This window comes from Atractosteus spatula, chromosome 11 (genome assembly GCF_055471065.1).
Source record: "Atractosteus spatula isolate fAtrSpa1 chromosome 11, fAtrSpa1.hap1, whole genome shotgun sequence".
Lineage (NCBI taxonomy): Eukaryota > Metazoa > Chordata > Actinopteri > Semionotiformes > Lepisosteidae > Atractosteus > Atractosteus spatula.
In genome coordinates, this window is record NC_142716.1 from 23,726,098 (window position 1) to 23,743,637 (window position 17,540).

General features: G+C 34.6%; 1 protein-coding gene across 2 annotated transcripts; it reads right to left on the minus strand.

The window, feature by feature from the left end:
• Nucleotides 1-1,251: 1,251 nt before the first annotated feature.
• efcab14 (EF-hand calcium binding domain 14) lies at nucleotides 1,252-17,072 on the minus strand. 2 transcript variants are annotated; one of them, XM_088927413.1, is made up of 10 exons: nucleotides 16,454-17,072; nucleotides 15,792-15,940; nucleotides 14,841-14,986; nucleotides 12,442-12,540; nucleotides 5,772-5,882; nucleotides 5,256-5,354; nucleotides 4,537-4,728; nucleotides 3,598-4,015; nucleotides 2,803-2,934; nucleotides 1,252-2,655 (listed from the first exon to the last, which is right to left on the minus strand). In XM_088927413.1, the coding sequence occupies exons 1-10, from the start codon at nucleotides 16,630-16,632 to the stop codon at nucleotides 2,480-2,482; spliced, it is 1,701 nt and encodes a 566-aa protein (XP_088783539.1). In that variant the 5' UTR covers nucleotides 16,633-17,072; the 3' UTR covers nucleotides 1,252-2,479. The 2 variants fall into 2 exon arrangements, with proteins under 2 accessions (XP_088783539.1, XP_088783540.1); XM_088927414.1 differs by having other exon boundaries at nucleotides 2,796-2,934.
• Between the last annotated feature and the right edge of the window lie 468 nt (nucleotides 17,073-17,540).

The following is a 17,540-nucleotide window of genomic DNA, read 5'->3' on the forward strand; positions in this document are numbered from 1 at the left end:
TCCCTAACCAGATTTTTGCTTTACTGGCTTGTCAGAAAAGGGACAACTAGAGCAAGGCGGTATCTGCATAGTATGATACATCTTCCACTTTTCTTTAAGTTCCTCAAAGGGACATTTACTGTCTGTGCCTTTCTACAACTTTATCCAAGTTTTTTTGAAAGCTCCTTGGTCTTCATGGTGAATCTTCACTTGAAAAGTACTTCAATGTGATCTAATTGAAGGACCTTATAACTTCTTTCACCCAAAAAAGGATTCAGTTTGAAAATTCAAGTTTTGATTAATAATAATGTGAATATATCATTTAAAATTCAACAAAATTGTACATCGTTTGAAAGCGTTTAATGTTTTTTTAAGACACTTTATGATTTTTTTTTGTTTCACAATCTAGAAAACGGAGAATTTTGCTTGCATGTCAAAAGCTTTTATGGCATGGACCAAAATGATTTGGTTCAATGTATATATCTTAGAGTATCTGATGTGTATCTGATGAAGTGTTACACTGGATTTCAGGAGGTTGAAAACTATTGGTTAAAACAATCTTTCACTGTATGATTCTACATCTTTACACAATTCATATCTACAAAATTAAGACTATTTCAAGCCTCAATAACATTTCCTAACTTTCTTTGTTAAATGACAAGAAAACCTAAAAAAAGTAACATTATTTGCACAATGATTTGTGTTTTGTAATTATATACAATATGTATGCATAAGTGATGAGCATGTTAACATTATTCTCTATCCAGAGTTAACAAAATAAATGATGCAGTCTTAATGTCTCTCCTTTCAGCTTTAACTCCTTTCTGCCCTTAGATTAACATGCTTTAAAAATAAAACAATTTCCAGGTGAAAGCAAAGTAATTTATATTGCAATTAATTGAATCTGGTGATATAATTGAGAACCAGATTTAAAACAATGCTATTATTTTGATGCAGATTCAATGTAAATATTTGTAGAATATTTGATCAAATAAACATTAAGAAAGAGTCAACAGTGCCCCCTGGTAAACTTTACTTAAACAACGTCATACAGCATTCTAACCTTGTCTGTAAATTGATATATTTTAACTGAAATATTAGAACAGATTAAAAACATTGGTGAATTATTTTAAGATGATTAAGCATGAAGAAGCTATCCAAAATTACAAAAACACTGTTCCTATACATAGAATGCATGAAAGATAACAGTAGCAAGAAATGTAATAAGTAAATGGAATATGAGCTGTATAGCAAATGATGCACAACATCTTGTTTGATAAATTAGACATTTATTCATATTACATTATGTGAAACATGCATAGCACATGTTAATAAAGCTTCCATTTACAATATACAGTGCTGGAAGCATTTTATAGAGAACATTTAAAAAACAGTATTTATGTTGTATTATACATAAAGCTATTTTTAAAACCATCTTATTTACATACAAGACTGTGTCTTTGATAATAAGTCATAAAACATTTGTGTGCTGGAAAACACACTGGAGGCCTCTGCATTTCTGGAAAACAAATGCTTTACAGTTACAGCCATGCGTGTCTCACACACATCAAGAGCAGGAGTTACAACATTCACAACATTTTTCAGTGCTTCTCTGTTTCATTTCAAATTATCATTTGTTCACATCAGCCTTTCAGATTACACCCTGCAAAAACAAAGTTGGATAGTCGAGCTTTATGTTCAGTAAAGCGTTGGACTGATTATTATTGCTATATATGATGAAAGCTATTAAAATTACTTTTTTCTAACAACCTACAAAGCTTTTATTTATAGCCCTTCCAACCTAACATATATGTAAACTGTAAACTCAAAGGGATTAAAATGCTTATATCATAAAGGTTGGGTCTAGAAAGCAGTAATATGATACAGCTTTACTCAAAACAATAAATAACACATGATCAAATTATAATATTGAAATATAAACAATTATAACTCTACATGGCTGTAGTTGTATACAGTATACAAACTCCAGACAGACAGGAATTAACATTAGTGACAATCTGTTTGCATTAACTTGCGGCCAAAAGAACAAGTAATATCCTCATTTGTCGTCAGTATATGTTTTAGCAGCTGGTCACTAAAAATGAGAAAGTTAAGGAATGTTTCAATTTTTCAATTTAGTAATATTCAAATTCAAGTGAAAAAGCTTTTAGTACTTATGTAAACTTACAGTGCTATTTGAACCTAGACTTCTAATTTCAGAAAAAATTAAAATAAAGATTGCATTATTGTTCCTTTTTTCCCTCTTGGCTACTTTAAAACAACTTTGATAGCCAAGTCAATACCACACCAAAAATTATGTGAATAATCTGAGATTTTAAAATGGTATATTGGTACCATGCAGGAAGTCATACATGAGTGCAAGTGTTACATTGCAGACTGATAAAATACTAATTTAAAAGTGCAATATCAGCAATTAAGTCTTGAGAACCCAAGAACTTCAAAACAATTCCAGTTAATACTTTCATTCCTACATTGTATCTCATAATCCTACAGCAGCCATGAGCTCAGCCTGAGAGTACATCTGATTGTTGTCGAAATCAAAAGTTTCCAGTTTATGAATTTCTGGTGTTGAAGCTCCAAAATATGCCTTCAGGTCATCATAAGAGAGCCCTTCATCAGAGATTTTTCCTAACGCAAGGAAGACATTATCCAAATCTGCAAAATGAGAAAGCAAAACAATTATTCTTTAATCAGTAGAGGAACAAATACAATATAGAAACTTTATACAATTTTCTATATGATATCTTACATTATCCATATCTGTGATAATGTAATATATCAAAAAATAAACTGACCTTATACCTTTTAAACTGTGAATTCCAGGCAAAGCTAAGAGTCTTCTGGTCACACTTCTGGTTTCTTTTCTAGAGACTGCACGTGATAGAAATCTTGGAAGTCTAGTTGTGTTTGATGCTGAAACATTACTAGAGTTGCCTGTGGAAAGAAAAATTATAAACCTTGGAGATTAGAATGCACAGACTGATTTTGTTTGTTCATGGATTTGACATTCTCTTACTCTATGAATTACTCCAGGTTGTACAAAAAGCAATTTGGAATATTATGTTGAGCACTACTACAATCTGCTGGTCTCTTAAAAAAATGCACCATTAAAAACAGTTTCAACAATTAAAAAAACAATAAAATCATATTCCATTGAGCACAAAGTATTCTCACATACACATATAGCTGTCTACCTGGACTTTTTAATAATAATAATGAAAAACTATGCAGCACATATACCTTTATGTCATTTTACCCCCATCATTCAGTAAAATGGTATATAATTGAAAACTTCCTACATGGATGTTTTTATATCTATTACATTCAAGAATTGTTAAACAAAACTGCTTGTTTTACCTACTTATGCATGATTCTGCTTCATATGTTAAATTGCATGAAGTTTATAGGGATCTGTGAGAGTGCATCACATAAAGTATAGGAACACTTCAAAACAAGTGAATCTCTAGTTATCCTTGAAGCTGTTTTTGTGTATGCAAACTAGAACACAACAGAATTCCATCTTATGAAATGTCCAAGTTTTGTCTATTATATATTTTTAATTATTTTACTTTTCTTTTGATGCCATTGTGTTCTTACCCTTTGTAGAATCAACAGCAGATTTTCCCATTTCCATGGTTTCAGCAGCTTCAACTGGAGAACCTTTCACATGACTCTGCTTGTCTGATATTATGCCAATATCCTCAGTAATATATTCGCTTTTTTGTTTTGTTGCATTTCCATTGAGAAGGTGTTGATTGTCAGGTTCTTTACTGTCTTTAGGGTGCGTACTATTTGCTATTTTGGTGGTATCTGAAGGATGTTCTTTATCCAGTGCTTTTCCAGTATCAGAATCATCAGAGGGTACTTCTGTACTTGTCATTTTACCAGAATCATCATATAATTGTTTTGATTCTTTATTTTCTCCTTTTCTGTCTGGAGGGACTTCACTATCTGGTTTACTTTTCATGGCATCTATTAACTGGAGTTTTTCTCTCAGTTCTTTATTTCTGGTGTCCTAGAATAAAAGAATGGTTGTGAATTTTTCTTTTGTTCTTTTTAGGGGAAAATACAAAACACATATAAACCATTTACTCAGACATTAAACAATTTGTTTCTGCTTTTTAAACTAAAAAATCCTAAAAAAGAGCATATAAAATGTTAGAGCATTTTAATATGACAAACAAATGTCTTAAAAGAATATTACAGAAGGTGAATGGATTGACTTAATTAGCTTTAATTGCACTTTTCTTTAATTAAAATAAGAAACTTATGTCAGATCAGTGTTTTATCTTTTCATGTAATAATGCTGTGGTAAAATTATTACTGTGTATGCACAGTAATAGGAGAGCATGGTTTTGCAGTTATGCACAAGAAGATTAGCATTACCCCCAAAACCTCTATCCGGTGAAACTATGGTTTCACAAGACAATACAAAGGGTATTAATAACTGCGAGTCTTACACAAAGGGTCTGATTTGATAATGATTATACAGCTAGCCCTGAACTCTTAACAGTTTTCTAAAACATACTCACATACCATCAAACTCAAGTTGTGTCGGGATGGACGTGTAATATTAGAGAGGAGGAAATCATTTTCTAATGAAAACATTCTCTGTGTGAGGTTGCTAATGGTTGAATTCACACTATGCATCTGTTCATCACTCTGTAAGTGGTAAAACACTTGGGAGGCATTAACTTCACTAATGGCATCATGAAGATAGAGTACTTCCTGAAAAAGAAAAACAAAGATGACTAATAAAATCATCTAATAAAAAATAAAAGATTTTAACATTCAGAAGTGAAAAAGTGATCCATAATCCACAATTTCAAAATCCGATGAGCTCACATTATTAAAGAATGAACTAGAAATGTCCACTTTCAGCAGCAGAAGTGAGGGGCCTAATCAGAAACCCATCCCACAAGATAAATCTTCAATCCTCAAAACATATCTGCATATATTTTTTAACAGGAAACTTAACTGCTTAAAGTTAAGATAGTATTTCTATGTTCTGACATTCATTTATTGAAAAATTAAGGTGAGTTACGACTGCAGTAAGGTGTCAGAAGTATTTAGTATTTAACAGTACAGTAGGTGGAAAGGTTATCATCATAATTACTGATCTCAAACAGCTAGGAATAATCACATACTAAATATACAAGTTAAAAAATGACATAAGAAAAGGCAAGTACCATACATAGTTCCTTTAAAATGAGAAAAATGTAAAACAAAGACCACTGGCATTCAGACTATAATACCTGTTTAAGTATTAAACATGATGTGTAATTGCTGGATCCCTGTTCTGCTGCAGAGGACGTTCTACTTGATTCTTTATTTTGTTTATTCTCTCTTTCAACCTGTCATATCACAGAAAATAACAAAAAGAAAAAAAAAAGAAGTGTCATACTAGATACCTTAGGAACATCACTCAGAAGTGTGTATTACACAGGTATGTTTAGAAAACTATCATAATTATGTCTGTGCAGGAGAAAAACATGTTACATATAATTATTTTGGTGTTACACAGATGTGCCTTGTTCAAATGACCAAAAATACTCTGACATAACGTAAGAGTTTTTTAGACATTTTTTTCACATTTGTAAGATATTTAATATTGTTAGAACTTTAGAACAGTAATAAGCATAAATAACAGCAAAATGATAATAACAGATTTTTCTCTGTGCTCTATAGGTTCTAAGTCAGGGAACCTTATTTTATCATTTTTAATTCACTGTATGTGCACGTAAGTGTCTCTCCATTATGCATTATTTTACCATGTTTTTCTGAAGCACATCCACTGTTTTTTTCTGTTCCTCCAGAGTTGTCTGCATAGTTTCAACATCATGCTGCACACTTGTTAATGTACTTCCAATTGTGGCAACACTCTGAAACAAGATTAATTAAAAAAAACAAAGATGTAAGCCAAGAAATTACTATGATTCAACTATAAAAAGAAACATCTTCATACAGAAAATCAACAAAATCAATAAAATGTATATTTATTATACAGTATCAATATAAAGCAACCTTGACCAATCAATGTGAAAAAACACATTGTAATAAAAGTATATAATTAATTCAATTTTTATTTGAAAAAGAGTCATTTTGTCCAAAATCAACACACGTATCTTATATAGACATTTAATATAAAGGTAGGGGACAATAAACTGAATACACCTGGTTAAGTGAGGGACACCAAGTATATTGAAAGCAAAGGCTTCCATGTAGGTGTGGGTCATGTTTTAATTAAGTAAATAATTTCTCAGCATGCATAGGGTCATGTATAAATGTGCGGAGTAAGCCTGGTTGTCTATAATTATGAGTTGCATGGCTACTTGCTTGACCGAGACCTCAGTGAAATGGATAATTGTTGGGACGTTTTTAGCAGGAGCTGACCAAGTGACCAAGACAGTTCTACTTGCTGATGTTTAACAACCAACGGTCTAAGGACCATCAAAGATAACTTATCCATTTACAAAAAGACTCTTCAACTTGAACCTTTTTACCAGATGTCTTATCATTTTGTTTCTAAACTACATTCTTGTCCACAGTTCCCTTAACTGCCCAAAGCCACTATCCACACCAGTGCCTTTTCCTGTAACAGAAGGGGCTACACTATCTTCACATACAGTATGTACAGTACAGTACCTACTACTGCACATATCCATGGCCCATCAAACCATTTTGAAATTACCCAGAATATATTGTGTCTCAAATAATGTCATTTACTGCACCTCTTGGAGAAAATGCTCAGGGAACATGTCAGAACCATGAGGATCTCTCTAAGCGGATAGTTTCCCATTTCAACTCTCCCAGCCATGATTTCATTGACCTTTTCCTCTGCCTCTTTTACAGAGATTTCAGGACCTTTACTCCAGAAAAACATCACTTTCCACTTTCCCCATTCTCTCAATGGCAGACAATTTTAAATCATCCCCATTCATTTACAGATTTCAGCTTTTCATACCTCATCCTCAGATGCCCCTTTCCTGTGGATACTCTTTCTCATCTATGCTGTCCTTTGTTTTCCTGTGCTTTATATTCCAGCCACCTTACTCTGCTTAAGTGCACCTGAATAACACTCAACAACTGAAATGCTGTATTTCTTCTTTCTACTTTTTAGAGTGGAATTAACCTTTACTTGTTCCTGTGCCGCCAACTCACTCCCAAATTAAAACTCGACGTCTAATGTAATGTCAGCATGAATATCTGAGGGAATGGCATCATCAGCAAAGAATAACAGTGGTAGGAAGCACATAGTCTAGAATTGTGATATCTGTAGATTGATTCAAAGTCCAAGGCAAAACATGCAAACTGCAATTTTTAGCATGGGGTGTGAGAATCCATCAGAAACAGTCTACTGTGGAGGACTCCACAGAGCAGGATACTGAGTAAGGTATGCACAGCATAATTGGGTTCCAGAACTCAAACCACCTATCACACTTGGCATAAGTCCAGTGGTGCAAAGAGCAGAGGCATTGGAGTAGGATATCGTCAAATGGATTATCCTTCACCATGTTCTCAACAACAGATGAATTATATGCATGATGCCAACCTCTACAGCCTTGGTTGCTTGGTTCCAACACTGAAGGGTTCTGGGGGTTCAGTAATATTGTGGGGTGCAGTTTCCTGGCACACATTACCTTGGAAGACAAGGCCAATACTAATCATTATTTAATTTAATTTTTCTTCTTCTAAGAGGGGTGTCTTCCAGCAATGCCCCCAGTATTCCTTGTGCCATAATGGTTTGATGAGCATGACACTTTTGTTATTCATATGGCATGGCCTTTTCAGATTTGAACCCATTTGAGAAATTACAGTACATTCTGGCATGACAAATGACATGGTATTTTCCATCTATATCAACTAGATATAGAGTTGACCAACTTTATCGTGAAAGAATGGTACAGCGTCTCTCTGCCTGAACGTTGTAGCCCAGTGCCCTTGAGTGGGAAGTTACCTTGTGAGCTACAAAAGAACATGCATAAGTTAATTCCATTAAGAAAAGTATAAAAAAGAGAAATAAAAACTTTTTTGTTATGGAGCCTCAAACACCTAAAGATGCATTTTTCTTTTTCAGTAAGGAATTGGCTTATAATGATTGTTTTTTTAAACCTTATACAAGTTCAACCACAAACTTATTCTGCTGTATCACATATACAGTAATAACCCAGTTTAAATTCCCAGATGAATAAAAGGAAAGGTGTGAGTTACATGTTGCATATACTTTGAAATATGAGTAAATATTATGGTAGAAACAAAACCTGGTATGCTATTGAATACAGAGCTGATGTGTTATACTCTGCAAAAGACAAGAAACACAGTGGTTTCACAAATATTAAATGTTAATTTGTTCACACTAATACATGTGAATTTTCATATCACAAAAATGTCACTCTGTTTTTCTACCACAATGACAAATGTGTTTCCTTCCTGTGAAAATCTTTATTATGCAAGGATTTAAATAGCTCATATGACACATCTCTGCAACTGAACCTCCTCATTAGGCTTTTTCTTTTTTTAACTCAAGTATGCCCTTCCTGAAAGATGGCACTGCACTTTTTCTCAAAATGACACACAATGCATTTTAGTTGGGTGTTTTTATAGTAAATTGTGTCTGCATATCTTTATACATAATATATAAATTATACTGTATACACAAATAACTAATATATACATACATTTTATACATATAAACTAACTAAACTATAATGTAAGGTTAATTAGCATTATGTTAAAAAATATATAAAACAAAATATATAATCAGAAGTGGCATTTGTGTTTATATTTATTTTAAAGTGAATAAAAATGAGTTACTTGTAAAATGTATTGGTCAACACAGTTTTTCATTAGGAGTATATAATGTTAAAATACTTTAACGATTCCATGTGATAATCCCCATTTGTGATAGATAACTCTCATCATGTTCTTCACATTACTCATGCCACTGTGGATACCAAAACTCTATGTGCAGTCCTTTCATTAGATGCTGTAAAGGCCTTCAATAATATGGAATGGGACTCACTCTGGCTGGTATCAGAACATATGGGGGTTTGGGGACAGAGCTCATTAAAATGATCATTTTACATGCAAACCCCTCAGCGCTGGTGTTCAAAGGTACCAAATGTTTGCTGCAAATCTCTATTTCCAGGGAAACTCATCAGGAGTGTTCTCTTTCCCACTGCCATTTGCCACTTCATTAAAGACCCTCGCTCAAGTACTCTACCAATCTGCTACGTTTGTCCCCATTAGTATTAAAACTGCACAGTATTGTATCTCACATTATGCTGATATCATCTTTTTGAGGATACTGTCTAATCTCTCCATTTCTTACTGAAGCTTTTCAAAGATTTCACACTCTTGGAATATATATTAGGCTAGGCAATGGTGGGTCATGCTACTTTGAATACCTCTGACAATACAATTTTACCTGTAAAAATACTGATAACAACTAAAGGACCTCTAAGATCTAAAGGATCTCTAAGGACCTTACATGGACACTGAAAACCTCCAGTCTCATCAAGAAGGCACAACAGCGGCTGTACTTCCTGAGAAGGCTGAAGAAAATACACCTACATCCACAGATCCTCACCAACTTCTACAGATGTACGGTGGAGAGCATACTGACCAGCTGCATCACAGTCTGGTACGGCAACTACACCGCATCTGACTGTAAGGCACTGCAGCGGGTGGTCAAAACTGCCCAACACATCATCAGCAGTGCCTTAACATCCATCCAGGAAATCTACAACACCAGGAGTCTGAAAAAAGCCACCAAAATTATGTCTAACCACACTCACCCCAGTCATAACTTGTTTGTTCCCCTACCATCTGGCAGAAGGTTCCGGTCACTCCAGTCGCACACAACTAGACTCCAAAATAGCTTCTTCCCCAGAGCCATCAAGTTGGCGACGCCCCCACTCCCTCCCATCATATTATGATCTCTCCTAACGTCTTCCTATACCCACAAGGACTGTACTCCAACACCACTACACACACATATAAGCCGAAATTGTACTGTCCCTTCAATAGCTCAGTAAAACTGTATCAGTCGTAATATTTATTAATCACCATACTATTTTTGCACTGTTCCAAGAATTACCTTGCACTGTTTGTCCTGTTATATTTTCTGTTTGCAGAATTTTGCACAGTTTGATTACGTTATTTATGTTATGTTATTACACGTTACTGTTATTGTTATTGTGTTACTGTCTATTGTCTTATCTTCTGTCCTATTTATATACTGCACCTGAGTGACTAATGAGAAACACTATTCATTATACTATGCACCTTTGTAAGTATAATGACAATAAAGTTGAAAGTTGAAAGTTTTAAAGATCAGTGTCTTAGAAAAAAATGAAATCTACACATTGCTGTAAATGACTATTAACTCATTGTATATGTCTAAAAAAATTGAATTTGAAATAGATGGATCTCACGTCTTTATTGTTCCAGGTGCTGTTTTGTAGACTACTAATGAATGTATCCCCCTACAATAATTGTTTTAAATCTATGCTTCTATTTTGTGACCTCCCTATTCATTGGGCTAAAATGCAGTCCATATTCTATACAATATATACAGATTTTATACAGGGAAATGACTGTGTGTTGAATTCCATACAATGAGAAATGTGAGAAATCCCTGGTGGATTATCTCTGGCACTATCTAAATGTATCCATGGTCATTTGTAATGTTTGTAATGCATTTGATAAGGATACTCCTGTTACATGGTGACAACTAGAAGAAAATGTATGGTTTGGTTTTAAAAATCAAACATCATCTTTGACTACAAGACATAATTTCATAATCTGACCCAATGACACTCTCTCTCTCTCTATATAAATATATTTTTTTTGTTGAATGATTGCTCAATTTGTTTGCAGCCAAGGTGGATCTGGTTGGCTGGCCTTATTGCTCCTAAAAGGACTGTTGCTTTGCACTGGCAGCATTCAAATTCCCTACTTTGGCACAAGTGGGTACTTTCTTTTCTTAATGTTGTACATACTGCATGGGGTTCTCTATTGAGCTGAGAAGAGTTCTAAGACTTGCGAGCCAGCAAGATACAGCTAAATCATTTGGTGAGCCTGTTATGACCCCAAGTGTCTAGGGGTAAAGGGGTGTAACATTTAGGATAATTTTTGGAAGCAGGTGGGTTCTGGTGAGGGACTAGGAAGCGTGATAACAAAGGTTGGTGCAAAATGTGATAATTTTAAGGTGAATAAGTAACTGGTATGAAATAAGACACAATAACACACAGGGTAAGGGTAACTAGAATGGTGGCAAAGAATAGAAAATAACAAACAAAATGGAGCTGGCTAGGAAAGTGAGGGAAAGCTAACCTGACTACAAAAGAAAACCCGAAACACATGGTCTTCGGCGTCTTCAACACCCTAACTAACCTCCACTGACTACCCAAAACCATTCAAAATAAACGGCACTCACCCGTACTAAAGTGTGACTAAAAGAAGAATCAACTATGTGTGTGCAAAATGTACCCAACAAAAAAACTACTGAGCAATCTACTTATAACTACTGAGCAATCAATGCAATTAAATATTATCTAACATTTGGTAAAACAACAAATATTTTTTCTACTTGGCAATGCTGTAATAATCCAGTGACAACAAAAAGGGTAAATATTTGTAACACGTTTTAAATCTGTGTGTTCTTTAGTTCCACTGGGGGAGACTACGACATTTAAAAGCATCAACTGGGATAGCATAATGATTAGATGCCACAATGTTGTTGAACCAAAACAGATGTAAATGTCTTTACATTCTAAAATACAACTGAGCAAAGTAGAAATAATTTGTTTTCTTGCAAGAATTTTGATTAGTAAACACCTTCCAGCAATCTGACACAATAACAGACGCTATGCAATAATCATATTGTCTGCGATATTGAAACACTAAAACTAATAATAGCAGTACTAATAATAGAAACAAATGTCAGACTCACACCTGCTCGCAGTATGTTCACTCTATTCATCACTGCTTGCAGATTTACATGCCAACAATTCCTCTTGTGGTGTGAAAAAAATTTTTTATACATCTTCAAATTAATGTCCTGCTTATACTGGGAATGTACAACTTGTGCATCAGCAAGCATCTTTAAACTAAAAACTACATCATGCCTTTTATAGAAAATTTTATAACAGGACAACATAACACATCCCTGGCCCCTAGTTGTACAAAACAAAGCATGGGTTAAGTTGTTCCTGGTTTGCAATCCATTTAACAATTGCAAAATCCACCTAAACAATAGTAAATACAACTGTATTTCACACCTGAAGAAGGCTTCACAGTCGAAACATTGTGTTTTCTCTCTTCTCTTTTCAGCATGGAATAAACCTATTACTTGTTCTTTTGTAAATACAATTTTATTATTTTATTCACCACCGAACACTTAAAAAGAATTTAAAAAGTTTTTAAGAGTGTCTTTACCTTTTGAAGCTCTTCAACAGTAGTTGGAAGATTAATCAAATCTGAGGCAGATTTAATGTTTCCCTTTAAGTGGGTGACAGCAGAATCAAGCAAATGTATCTAAAATGAAGAACCAGAAATACAAAATGAGCTGTAAAAATGTTCAGTAGTTCATAAGATCCCACCTGCTTGTCAGACTTCTAAAAATATTTAACATACCAGAGAAAATAAACTGTAAATAATGCTGTCAATAAAAGGGAAGCATCATCAGCCTTTTGTATTCTGTCCTAGAATTACCATTAAATTTGTTTTAATGCAATGAACTTTATCTGACTATAGAATTGTATCTCTACGTACACTGCCATGGTAACAGTTTAATTTTAAGTACAATGAGAAAGTGTAGCCACATGAGGGTGCTCTCATCAACTCTATACACCATAAAGTAATTAAGGAGATATGTACAGTGCCTTGAAAAAGTATTCACCCCCCTTGGACTTTTCCACATTTTATTGTGTTACAGCATGGAACCATGATGTATTTAACTGAGAATTTTTGCACTCATCAACACAAAGTACTCTATAATGTCAAAGGGGAAACAAAATCCAGACATTACTAAATTAATTAAAAATAAAAACAAAATAATTGAATGCATAAGTATTCACCCCCTCGCTTTGACACACCTAAATTACCTCTGAAGTAACCAACTCTCTTCTCCAAGTCACATAATTACTTGACTGGAATCCACCTGTGTGCAGTTGAGGTGTTTCACATAATTTCAGAATAAATACACCTGTGTTTGGGAGCTTCCCCACTTAGTTAGTGCCTTTCCAAGGAAACACTACACCATGAAGACCAAGGAACATTCCACACAGATCCGAGACAAGGTTCTTGAAACATACCAGTCAGAACAAGGATATAAGAAAATTTTCAAGGCATTGAATATATCTCGAAGCACAGTGAAGTCCATCATTTAAAAGGTGAGAAAATATGGAACAACTATGAATCTGCCCAGAACTGACCGTCCTCCAAAACGGAGTGTCTGGGCAAGAAGAGCCATAGTAAGGGATGCTTCCAACAGGCCTATGACAACTCTAAAGGAGTTTCAGTCCTCCATGACAGAGATGGGAGAAACTGTGCATGAGACAACAATAGCACACACACTTCATAAATCTGGCTTGTACGAAAGGGGTGGCAAGAATAAAGCATTTGTTGAAAAAAACTCATATCACATCTCTGTTGGAGTTTGCCCAAAGGCATGTGAGAGACTCAACAATTTGGAGGAAGATTCTATGGTCTGATGAGACCAAAACTGAACTTTGTTTGGTGCAAACCTAACACAGCACATCACACTGAGAACACCATCCCTACAGTGAAGCATGGTGGTGGCAGCATCATGCTTTGTGGGTGCTTCTGTGCAGCAATGACTGGAAAACACATAGAGATAAATGGAAAAATGGATGGAACTAAATACAGAAAAATCCTGGAGGAAAACGTGCTGCAATCCGCAAGAGCACTGTGACTTGGAAGACAATTAATTTTCTAACAGGACAATGACCCGAAAAATACAGCAAAACCCACACTGGATTAGCTTAAAATCAAAAAGGTTAATGTCCTGGAGTGGCCCAGTCAAAGCCCAGACCTCAATCCAATTGAGCATCTGTGGAATGACTTAAAAATTGCTGTTCACAAACAGTCCCCATCCAACTTGATAGAACTTGAGTAATTGTGCCAAGAAGAATGGGCAAAAATTCCAGTGTGAAGATGTACAACGCTGATAGTGAATTACTCAAAGAGACTCACGGCTGTAATAGGTGCCAAAGGTGGTCCTACCAAGTATTAACTCTGGGGAGTTGAAAACTTATGCATTCAATTATTTTCTGTTTTTTATTTTTAATTAATTTAGTAATGTATGGATTTTGTTTCCCCTTTGACATTACAGAGTACTTTGTGTTGATGAGTACAAAAGTCTCGGTTAAATACATCACGGTTCCATGCTGTAACACAACAAACTGGAAAAAGTCCAAGGGGGGTGAACACTTTTGCAAGGCACTGTAGTTTAGTAGATGCAATAAACTAGCAAAATGCAGTTGTTCCATATCACAGTGTAAAATCAAATATGACTGACTTACATCCTGTATCATAAAATATTCATAGCTTTTACTATGTCACGTACATAGTGTACCATTATCAGTCATAAGAAATCAAAGGGGTGTTAATTTAATTGAGTGTAATTTACATAGTTTTTGCAATGCACCATTCTTGCTGAAATGAGTTCATAAGTAGCATCTTAAAGTATTTCCAAAGAGCATTTTTGAAATTTCAGTTCTTGTATTTATTCCAGTCAATCACACTGATCTAAAGAACCAAGGAAAGAACCACAAAAAATTAATACAAAGTATAAATATCTTAGTAAGCTTTACCTTTTTGTTTATCTCGGTTATATTTGACCAAATTTTATTTATCCCCTTCTCCCCGTTTTCAACATCTTCAAGCCTTTTCTGTTTTTCTAGAAGGTCCTCGTTGAGTTTGGGTATCTCCTGTGATGATGCCTTTTGGCTGGACTCCACTTTAAAAAAAAAGAATCAAGTTAGTTTTGTATTGAAAAACATGAGTAAATATTTGAATTCCAAAAAAAATCACCTCCATGGAATCACGCTGTTATCCAAGGTCAAATATAACAATAAATAAACAAAATATAACAATAAAAAACAATAAGATATATAAGGAATGTCAGGATTTTGTTTACTTATGTAAGTGAGCAAGCAAGTATGCTTTCACTTTTAATATCTATCAAAACAGTCTGAGTATATGTCTTAACTTTAATTAGATGTTTACTAGTCATGAGTTTAACTTAACACAATGGGAACACATTACCACATTCATATATAGGTGACAAAATATTTTTACTTTAAACCATCATAAGGCCAACACTGCACTGTGTTTTATTTACTATGTTTTGGTGCTATAAGTGACAAGAAGAAGATATGGTGAAGCCAGCATGCTCGCTCAGAAAACAGAACTGACAGAAATGACAGGACTGATAAAAGGCTATTACATGCTTAAAGTGATAAAAATAATTTATGGAAATGGTCATTTGTGTTGGAGCCACTCTTGTGTACCTGATGCAAATTTCAGAGTTTCAATGGCAAATGTACCCTCTAACGACTAAAAGGACTGTATAACCCTTCTTAATGGGTTATGTTTTTATGTTCAGATTTCTCAAACAGGACTGGCATCGCATCCATTTGTATCCTGCCTTGTGCCCATTGCTTTCTGAGATAGGCTCTGTCTCCCATGTGATACTGTATTGAATATAGCGGATACAAAACAGATGGATGGAAGTTAAAATTAGTTTTTGCAGTTTGGCTTACTTGCATGAAGTTTTTCCTTCAGTAAATCTAGATCCTCCTTTAATGCAATCTGCATCCATATCAAGCCAGCACAGGCCACCACACAAGCAGCAAGAATGATGAATGCACACAAAGGGTAGCAAATGTTGCAACACTGTGCATAGCTTCTCCTGTTAAACCAGAACAGGAAGAAACAGGTGAGAAGATGAAGTTTAAGTATTAAAATATCACACCAAAGATAAACCTAAAATGCTACGACACTAAAAAAAGTATAGGGCACACATGCTTGCAATCTAAAAAATATATACTGTAAAGATAAATTTCCGAGATCAAAACAGTATTCTAATAATTAGAAATTTATTTTACTTAATTTATATTACTTAAAACGAACAGTTTCAAAAATAATTAATCAGTGCCCTTTTGTATTATTTTATTTAAACGGGTGTTAACTCTGTCGCTCTGAAATACAATTACACTGCACTGGAAATCCACAGGCTGACAATTCGCTTGTCATGCCTGATATTGTTTTTTTTTTATCGTTCCTGTTGCGTCCGATGGTATTGACCAATGCAGGTACCATTCCACATTTAATTTACCGTCACTGATGTTAACGCTACAGAAAATAAAGTAAAATTACTACGCGTCAAATTTTACGACAAAACTGTACTACACCTGGCACTCACTTTGCAAACGCTGAGGAGCTGCTCGAATTACTGAATTCTTCGTCATCGGAACTGGACTCGGAATCAGAATCAGGGGGCTCTGTCCTTAGAAGCCTGTGTCCGGATCCTTTCTTTGTTTTTTTCCTCTTGTTGTCCCCTCCGAGCCCGATCAGCGCATTGAGCTCCTTTCGCTTCTTCATCTTTTTCTGTGGGGTCAGCGCCCCTGCCGGACTCGGCTTGTACCCAATTTCGAGCGCCTTGTTATCCAGTTTGTTTGCTTAACGTTAGGCATACACAGATGAATAATTCTTCCACGTTATTTCTGAGATGTTACAACAATTTCGTGCGATTTAACTACACACATTTAGATCTCAACACAGTCACTTCCCTCTTCTAAAATTAGAAGAAACAAAGTACAAGATAGAACTATAGTAGTTCCTGTACAAAAATAAAACTATGATTTTCACTTTTTTGCCCTTTAATAACGTATTATACGGAAAATTGGTAATTAGGCAAAGAAAGTTTTATTATACATATAAAAACATAAATCGAGATAAAATTATATATTGTTACTTCCACAACCTTATTTCCCTAACACTACAGCTGACAGGCTCACCTTCCAGCAAGTCGCCTTCTGATTGGTTAGTGTCGCGCTGCCTACTGTAGTTTCGTCATTGTGCTTTTACTGTAACGTAACCCGATAATATGGGACTTTATTTAAAGTGCCAGGGCAGTACATAAATTACTTGTGTGAACTTGAGTATAGTGAGCTAGAATGACACTCATTTTATTTCACATTATATTTTTTTGTTGTTTTAAAATACTTTGGTGACAGGTTGTATTGTTTGGATTTAATCATTTAAACAGTTATAAACACTTTAAATAACAAACTTAATTAGATTACAACTAGGCAAAAAGAATAACGTTTACTGTCGCAACAGGAAGAAAAATACACGAACATATCCAAAAACGTTGGTTAACACTCCTAATAATAATTCAAGATTTTTTATTTGCCATATACAACAAGTGTATTGGAATGATTACTCGTTCAGCTGTACCCAGTAACAGTAAAGAAAAAAAAAGGCACAAAAGAAAATCAGACATGGAC